This window comes from Bicyclus anynana, chromosome 10 (assembly GCF_947172395.1).
Source record: "Bicyclus anynana chromosome 10, ilBicAnyn1.1, whole genome shotgun sequence".
Taxonomy (NCBI): domain Eukaryota; kingdom Metazoa; phylum Arthropoda; class Insecta; order Lepidoptera; family Nymphalidae; genus Bicyclus; species Bicyclus anynana.
In genome coordinates, this window is record NC_069092.1 from 11,973,490 (window position 1) to 11,983,260 (window position 9,771).

At 35.6% G+C, this 9,771-nt stretch overlaps 1 protein-coding gene across 2 annotated transcripts in view; it reads left to right on the plus strand.

The window, feature by feature from the left end:
• The window catches only part of LOC112046653 (cadherin-99C), a 166,538-nt gene extending 157,105 nt beyond the window's left edge, over positions 1–9,433 (plus strand). For both annotated transcript variants that reach the window (XM_052883834.1, XM_052883836.1), the window contains 6 exons: positions 372–640; positions 1,309–1,488; positions 2,276–2,402; positions 2,972–3,074; positions 4,233–4,566; positions 5,384–9,433. In XM_052883834.1, coding sequence (XP_052739794.1) covers positions 372–640; positions 1,309–1,488; positions 2,276–2,402; positions 2,972–3,074; positions 4,233–4,566; positions 5,384–5,477 — 1,107 coding nt within the window. In that variant the 3' untranslated portion in view covers positions 5,478–9,433. The remainder of the gene's footprint in view (positions 1–371; positions 641–1,308; positions 1,489–2,275; positions 2,403–2,971; positions 3,075–4,232; positions 4,567–5,383) is intronic.
• The last annotated feature ends 338 nt before the right edge of the window (positions 9,434–9,771 follow it).

Consider the following 9,771-nt stretch of genomic DNA (forward strand, 5'->3'; position numbering starts at 1 on the left):
CGTCTCAATTCATGATCATCATCATCATAATCAGCATATCGGCCAATGGACGTCCATTGCAGCACATAGGTCTTTAGTAGAGAATTCCAAACATCACGATCCTGAGCCGCCTGCATCCAACAGAACCCTGCGACTCACTTGATGTCGTCAGTTTACCTAGTGGGGGGTCGACCAACACTGCGCTTTCTAGTGCAGGGTCGCCATTCCAGCACATTGGGACCCCAACATCCATCGGCTCTTCGAACGATGTGCCCCGCCGATATTTTAGCTTCGCGACTCGTTGAGCTATATCGTTGACTATTATCGTCTAATTATATTAGTCACTGTTAAATCTATTATAATTAATGACCTTCTCTTTTTTATATATACAGATAAACCTCCTTCAAAAAGACAACCAACTGATAATGGAAGTGGGAGACCAAAATATGGGTGCAATAACTCCATTACAAGCTCGCAACTTACTAGTTGGAGTGGAAGAGAAGAGTGGCTTAGTCGCTGGTCTAGAGAAGCTAACGCCTAGGCTTTACTTGGGAGAGAACGGGACCATAGAGAATGATCCTAAAGCCACCAATGTATGGCTGTATTTGCTCGATCCGAATACTGGAGAAATATTGACCAGAGATTCGCAGCCAGTAAAAAAGTGAGTAATTTTTTAGTATATAGCAGACGCCGCGAGGTTCCCTGCGTGATTTTTGTTCCCGTAGGAATACGGAGCGAATAAAATATAGTCTATATCACTCGGGGATACCTTCCCAGCAGTGAAATAATTTTTCAAATCGGTTCAGTAGTTTCAGAGCATACTCAATGCAAACAAACAATCAAATCTTTCCTCTTTAGAATATTAGTATATTTTACAGGAGTCGTCAGGGGAAATAGCTATTACTATGCAATAATTCTGCATTTCGTTAGTGGCTTAATAGTCCGTTAAGGCCAGACCTTTATAGTTTTATAAAAGCTGATAGTTTGTGAGTGCTCCTGCCATATGTAAATATGGCAACTATGGAGTTTGAACCACGGTGGCTTTGGGTGGTATCAGACGATATAACTCTAGACTGGCTATCTACTTTTTTTTTTGATTCAGAATAGGCTTGGGCTTGACTACAATCTGCCTGTTGGAAAGCAAAGAGATGATGATGAAAATACGAGGTTTAGGTTGGAGCGCGATTACCTAGTAGCTAATCATCTACCCTTGCTTGAAGGAAACATATTCACTCTTGCCTTGAAGGAAACAAGAAGCCAGAAGGTCATTCTAGATCTTCTTAATAATTAGTATGAGTAATACTCATTTTTATGCTGTTTTTGTTCCAGAGCAATAGACAATGGTGTAATAGTCAAAGCGCCTCTCGTCCCCGCGGAGCAGCCCCGAAGGCCACAGATCGCTGCCGCGCCGTTGACTACTGCCTTACCCGCGGCGTTGCTCGCCTTGGCCGCTTTGGTACTTGTAGCTGCGACTGCCGCTACCATCTATATTTGCGCCTCTTGGAACAGGTATAATATAATCTCAATAAATGACAGAACTTATATCTCTAAAATATGATGACTGCTTCACATGGTGACTGAAAATCAGTGCTGCATACTTTTTTTGTATAGGAATTACGAGTATGTGGCAAAAGGCTGAGTTGGGGTCTTTTTCTAGGTTATGCCACACATTGCAGGGCATTCTTCCATTATTGCCTCACTGTTTGTGTGGTCAGTTTAACTATATGTTAGGATTAAGCAAACTAGCTTCATAATTGTACTACATTTTTATTTTCATGCTGGCAACTTTGTTTTAAATGATCTCTCAGTTGTCATTCTGTGATTGGTTGACGCCGGTTGAAGTAAAATGGCGGGAACCAATCAGATTTATTTTATCCAAGCTTGAAAGCTACAACTTGACAGGAAACATTATTATTTTCATGTTGGCGGTCGATTATTCTCTGTTGAGCGGATCACGAGTTAAGTCGAGTAGAATTGAAACAGTTCATAACCAACATTTTTGAAAAGAGCTACTGCAGAGTTTCTTATCGATTCTTCTCTGTAATGTCTGCAATTCCGAATCGAAATTAGTTTCGAGTATTCAAACAATCAAGAAGTTATTATTACCTGAATCCTGAGAACTCCTAGATATAGAATAATTTAGTATTTAATAATGAAATATGTGGCATTTTTTCTTCTTCAAGAGAGTCCGTCATTAGTGTGAGAATAGTTAATTTTTAGCTGTAACTCCTATGAAATCCCACGAAATGCTTAGGGTAAGTAATGTAACTATCTGACATATGTCAATATTGTCCAGATACAAGAAGCACAAGGAGCAAGCGTTGCAGCAGTACGGCACGCTCAGCGTCAGCATGGCGCCGCCGCGACCGCCCTCGGGCTACGAGTCCAGTGAGGACGAGCCTGCGCCTAGATACGAAACTCAGGTAACTATGTGACATATGTCAATATTGCTCAGATACAAGAAGCACAATGAGCAGGCTTTGCGGCAGTACGTCGCTCGAGACTTAGGTAACTATCTGACATGTCGATATTATTCAGATACAAGAAGGAAGGTTGGGGATTTCCCCTGCTATCTCCGTATTCCTACGACAGATACCGCGCTCCTGCCGCTCCCGCCGTTATTCGTGGTCTGCCAATCTTAATTCTTTCTTATCATAGCAAAGCCGAACTACTTATTCTAATTTGTCTGAATCCCATGTAATCTCACTAATGTTACTAACGCGAAAGTTATTATTGTTTAATGTTATTATGGCATATTTACACTAAAATTGTTAAATTTATTTGACTAAAATTTGGAATGGAGATAAAATTTACACATTGCCTATTTTTGATTCCGGAAAATCCCATGATTTCTGCGGGACTTATGAAAAACTATTACATAACTATATGCGGACGAAGTCGCGGGCATCAGCTAGTTTATAATATAAGTATAGATAATGAGATTATCGTTCTGTTGTTTACATTTTCGCATTAAAACATTTTATTTCCGCAGGTTTTGAATATGGCGGTGGACGACGCCGACCTGCAGCTCGACTTCAGTTCGAATAACCACGCCTTCAATTTCCATAATGTGCAATATTTATCCAAAGACAACGGTAAGTTAATGAGACTTAAGTTTAGAATAAATGGAATAGATTAATATAGAATATACCAACTTAATTTTTATTTTTATTTATGCTTGATGCTTGAGTTTCACACAGACTAGACTAGACTAGACTTCAACAGCCTTCGATTGGGATGCGCTGATACATTTTCAGCGACAAAAAAGGCTCGCGAGTTGGGTTTGGATACTAGTACCATGCTTGACATAATTGGTTGATAGTCAATGAAGACTACTACTCTGAGGTCCTATTTATCACCAAAAATCATCTAAATCGGTTTAGCAGCTTAGCTGTAAATAGGCTAATAGAGGCAGACGGACTTTCGTATATAATATAGAATGGATTTATATTTATTTTAGCCGTGATAGCCCAGTGGATATGACCTCTGCCTCCGATTCCGGAGGGTGTGGTTCGAATCCGATCCGGGGCATGCACTTATAACTTTTCAGTTTTGTGCATTTTAAGAATTTAAATATCACGTGTTTCAAGCGGTGAAAAAGCCTGCATACCAGAGAATTTTCTTAATTATTTGCATGTGTGAAGTCTGCCAATCCGCATTGGGCCAGCGTGGTGAACCTAACCGCTCTCATTCTGAGAGGAGACTCTAGCTCAGCAGTGAGCCGAATATGGGTTGACAATGATGATGATGGATTTATAAATTGTAATCGGTAGTATTATGTAATCTAACCTAACATTTTTGTTAGGTGGACTTGGGGCATGCATTTCCAACTTTTCAGTTTTGTGCATTTTAAAAAATTTAATATCACGTGTCTCAAACGGTGAAGGAAAACATCGTGAGGAAACCTGCATACCAGAGAATTTTCTTAATTCTCTGCGTGTGTGAAGTCTGCCAATAAGCATTGGGTTAGCGTGGTGGTCTATTGACCTAACCCCTCTCATTATGAGAGGAGACTCGAGTTCAGCAGTGAGCCGAATATTTGTTGACAATGATGTCAAAGTCAAAGTCAAAGTCAAAATTCATTTATTTCAATTAGGCTTAGTTTAAAAGCAGTTTTGAAAGGTCAAGATGTATCATAATTTAATTTAATTTAATGATGGTAATAATAGGCGAAAACTTAAAACTAAAGTTAGGAGGGTTCCAAACGCGTTATGATGAAAGATTTAACCTAACCTAACCTAACATATTTTTAGGTGAACGAAGTCCAACGCTCTCCGAAACAGCGACAACGGCGCGCGCGTCAAGCGTCAACGAGAACGGTGGCTCGCTGAACAAAGTCCACAACCACAACTTCGACAGTTTAGCGAACAACACATCCAATGCGCGCAACACTCAGACGTTAAACCGACGAGTGCCAAACAATCACGCGTTGAACAACGCTCTGGGCACTTTACCACGAGTCAATAACAATAACTTGGGTGGCGGGTTATTAGCTGCGACGCTTGGTAGGAAGATTAACAGCGGAAACCACAAAAAGAAAGCATCGCAGCCTATAATGGCGTATGATGAGATTCCAGGGTTGCAAAGGTGAGTTTTTTTTTTATTCTTAAACAATACTAGACGACCTTCTGTTTTAATAATGTAGTTCCTGCTTCTGTGGGAATACGGCGTAAAATATTACCAGAGTTAATAACACATTTGCTCGTTAAGTATCTCTTATTTCACCAATTTAAATGCACATGTGCCGTAGTGTTATATAAAACCTTTATCATCCGATTGGTGCATTTGCCTAAAAACGCTGGTGTGCGCACTTCGCTATCTGTGCAAAAATGATCGTATCAAAATATTTCGCTGTCGTTAATTAACATTAACGTCAGAGAAAAGTCGATACTTAATTGTATTCAATTAAATATAAGTGTTGTAGTATTTATTTAATAAATCTCTGAAGTTATAAATAGTCCAGTGGATTTGACCTCTGCCTCCGATTCCGGTCCGGTGCATGCGTCTCCAACTTTTCAGTTGTGTGCATTTTAAGAAATCAAATATCACGTGTCTCAAAAAGGAAAAAACATCGTGAGGAAACCTGCATATCAATGAATTTCCTTAATTTTCTGCGTGTGTGTAATCTGACAATCTGCATTGGGCCAGCGTGGCGGACTATTGGCCTAACCCCTCTTATTCTGAGGAGACTTGACCTCAACAGGAACCGAATATGGGTTTATAATGATGAATGATGATTCACTGAAAATATACTCAGAGGCACAATTATTCGCTCACTTTAATATACTCGCGCTATATTAAAGACGGCAGATAATTGTGCCTCTGAGTATAGTATAGTATATAAAATAATTCAATACCTAAAGTAATACTATTTCGTTTTCATCTTATTTTAATATCTTTCCAGGGCCACCGATAATGACAATGTAATATTCGGGAAGCGAAACTTCAGTGGATTCTCTTACGAACAATCACCCGTAGAAACTACCACAGAGCTTTAGTTCCCCCAAAATAACAATGAGACATTGTGAAGTGAATGGAAGTGAAACAAAAGTGAATCAGAAGTGAATCTCAGCCTTGAAAGTACTAAAGTGTTTGTGTTCAACGAATATTTTTAATATATTAAATAATTTACGACTGAATAAATGCTTCAAAAGATAGATGTTATTATTAAACTGAGTGTTTTCGTATCTAGATAGACTTTTGCACAGTTCTGAATTGTTTTCAATAAACACATTTTTAACTGACTTCAAAAAAAAGGAGGTTTCTGAATTCGACCGTATATATTTTTAACTGCAAATTTGTAGTTGTAAATACGTTCATGACAACAATTTCAAGTTTTTAAACGTGAATTTTATGGCAATAATTTTTTTATAGATGTCACATAGTTTCTACACATATTCGAAACCGGTATCAGTATCCATTGTGTGAATTAACTTAAAATTCATTTTTAACTGCAATTTTGTAGTTGTAAATACATTTATTATGGCAACAATTTCAACACGTTTTTAAACTGATATTTTTGAAATTTTATATATGTATTTTGATGTCACGTAGTTTCTAAACTAACAGGTATCAGTATCTTGGTGAGAATTAACACGCTCGTAAGAGTGACTATTCAAAGTAAAATGAACCTATCTACATTTGTTTTAAAGTCGTATTTCCTTTACTACTCTTCATAATGGTCACTGATCATCCGATTGCCTTTATGCAGTGTATATGAACAAATTTGAACCTTATTGCGTAGAAAATAAGATGCAATTTCTTTGTCCATATTGTTTGACTCCACCAAAGTCTATCTAGATACGTCTACAGTCTATGTGAATAACGAATTATTAGATAACTTGTAATTACTTAGCGCGGGCTAGTCTTTTTAACTGAACAAAATGTGCATATATAAAAAAATAAAACTTGTAAATAATAGAGGCATTACGTAAAATGTATATTTTTGTAGGTACCTGACCTGTAAATACAGGTACAAATAGTTTTGTACAGATTTTTTATATTATCTAAATATTCTTCTGTAATTGTTATTACTTATAGCCTTTGCATACGACGATTCTGTGCAATGTTAAATACTGTTAGATGTGTTACTAGGTCATGAAAAATGAGACGCTCAAAAGAGGACGGCCTCCGTGGCGCAATGGTATGCGCGGTGGATCTACGAAACTAAGGTCCTGGGTTCGATCCCCGGCTGGACCGATTGAGATTTTCTTAATTGGTCCAGGTCCGGCTGGTGGGAGGCTTCGGCCGTCGCTAGTTACTACCCTACCGGCAATGACGTACCGCCAAGCGATTTCGCGTTCCGGTACGATGTCGTGTAGAAACCGAAAGGTGTGTGAATTTTCATCCTCCTTCTAACAAGTTAGCCCGCTTCCATCTTAGACTGCATCATCACTTACCACCAGGTGAGATTATAGTCAAGGGCTAACTTGTAAAGAATAAAAAAAAAAGAGGAAATTTCCACATTTCAATGTTAGTGTTATGGTCAACAATGAACGTTATTTAAACAAATAATATTTAAATATCGTCTACAATGTCGAGTTGTGTGTTCAGGAAGTGTAAAAACTATATATACATAAACAAATAATGGAATTAAAGACTAAATTGTAGATGTGTGCGCTCAATTTTGCAGTCTATTATTCGGATCACTTTTTGCGGTGATTTTAATGGGGACGTAACCGATCTATAGTATAAAATTATCATTGACTGTGTATATGTGACTATTGCTGGTCGTATTTTGTGGTAAATAATGATCGATTGTGTATGAAAAAGTCGTATTGTGCAAAGGCTGTGGTTTATACACAAAGTATTTGTGGCATGTTTTATACTCTTATAACATGAGTTTTCATGTATTTATATTACTTTATATATTGTAATACTTTTCTGCGATGTTTTGCAAACGTTACTTTGCAAAATTATGAAAGGAATGAAAGTGAAATCAGTGGCGTAAATGACACCAACTTAATGTATCGATGTAGAAAGTCAAGTAGCACTGGATATAATATGTAAAGGCATTTAAAAAAATAATTTGTAGTACGAGTAAACTGTAGGGTCAATTATAACTAACAATTTGTTCGTTTAGAGCATAGGTTCCCAAACTTTATTTTCTCATAGACCACTTTAAAGATCCAGCTGGTTACGGTGAACTCTCTGCAGCTACATTACTATTTCCCAAAATTCGAAAAAATATGAAATTTTACTACCAGTATGGAAACTTCCGTTGCGGCTCAGTTCAACAAAATTATCAGTTTTCGAAAAAAAGTGAGAATTAATATCTGAATTAATTAATTTATTGTACTGTGAGTGAGAAGCTAAGTTGGCCAATGAAAAAAGTGATACTATACAACTTTTAATTATTTAAAATTTACTCACAGCACAAGGATCCAATAATTTCTCACTAGTTTTATTTAGAAAATGTCCCATTCAGTATGAAACAATATCCCCGCTTACGTACCGTGAACCCCATTTTTTGAACCCTTGGGGGTCCACCTGAACCACTTTGGGAACCAATGGTTTAGAACTAACAATTTAGGCCTTTTGTAGTCAATGTTACGCCACATAGTATGTGCCACAGTCTTATAAACCGTGTCTAATTGCGAATATTATTATGGCGAAGCGTGCCATTGTTAATCTAGGCTTACATTACGCTGTTTTCGTAATTAATACTACTTGGTAGACTCACATTTTTGTATATCTGAATAGTAGATAACTAGAATTTTAATTCTACATTGAAGCATAATTTTTACATAATAATTATGTAGCAAAATCAATAATTATGTATCGAATTGTATGTAGTTTCAGTGAAAATTTTCGTTAGATAACTGTGTCATAGAAAGTACTTGTAGTACTAGTTTTCCTTCCTGATATGTGTATTAAACCAGCTCCTTCAGTCGAGATTTTGGTAAGATCAAATATAGCAAAGTCGAGGCGTATTGTAAACTTAGCTTAATATTTAAATAGTGGAGTCATTTATTACTAATTTATACTGTTTCATTCGTTAAGTACAACCATTTTCGAAACCTATTCAAAGTATGGATACAATAGCATATTTATTCTATAAAAATAAGGCCATTTTTAGAATCGTCCAAGCGCTCTATAAGTTTTAATACTAATTAAAACTTTACAAAATTGTTTTTTTTTTGTCAAAGTTCGTCTACTACTCGTTTAAGCTCTTGCCAAAATAAATGACTATGAAGTTACTTTTTTGAATAAAGGGTGGTTATTATATTAAATTACTGTACCTTAAAATTGTATTTTGAAATACAACATTTATTTATATCCAAAAAAAAATACATGCAAAACGTATTAAATATTTAATTTTTTTGATATCTGAGAAATGTTGAGACCTTAATGATTTTGATCCTTAGCATTAAATTCTCTATTGGACTTAATTTGGCTATTCACTAAGTTTATTTAATTTATAATCAAACTTAGTGAATATATTTTGTTTCTCTTCGGATTTAAAATTTATTACGCCAATGTAATAAGAACTTTTCTATTAATTCTATTCACTCATATTTTCTTCTATATCTAGTAATTTTCTATTTAAAAATATATTTTAATTCGAAAATTTTGAGGTTTCCATTTTGAATCTCATGTATGAATGTGTACGAATTTTGTGCCAGTTACTATAATACCTTAGTTATAGAACTTGTGTTTTAAAAAATGTTTTAATTCCTAGCATAATAAAAAAAATGCTCATTTTTTATATAAAAATAATTATAATTATAATTATTAATCAGAAGTATGTGATTTGTGCCAAACGGTTTTTGATAAAAAATCTATAACTACTTATCTTCTGTATTTATTAATCGGTTCTTATGTTACCTCCCTTTTTGTATGATACTTGTAAATTTTATATATATTTTTGTTTTAATACGAAGAACCTACTTACTTGTAGTTATTTTTGTTTAGGATTGTTTAATACATTTTTGGAATAAATTAATTCTTATTATTGAAGTATTTTTACTTTTTTGGCCCCTTTTCCTATATATTGTAATTTTTTCTCGCACGAATTTCAAGTATTACTGTGGGATTAGCGTAGAGGGCTTAAAGTGATATTTTTTTAATAATAACAATACTTATTCTCAGGTGAGATTGTAGTCAAGGGCTTACTTGTTTATATACTTAAACAGGACACCAACAGCTTACAATTATAATCTTACAACAAAATATAAAGAAATATATAACATATGGCAATTATTGCAGACCCACTTATTGGTTGTCACAGCATGGATTAAGAATAATAGGTATATAAGTAATACAGATAAATAATAATACTTGTAAGGAATA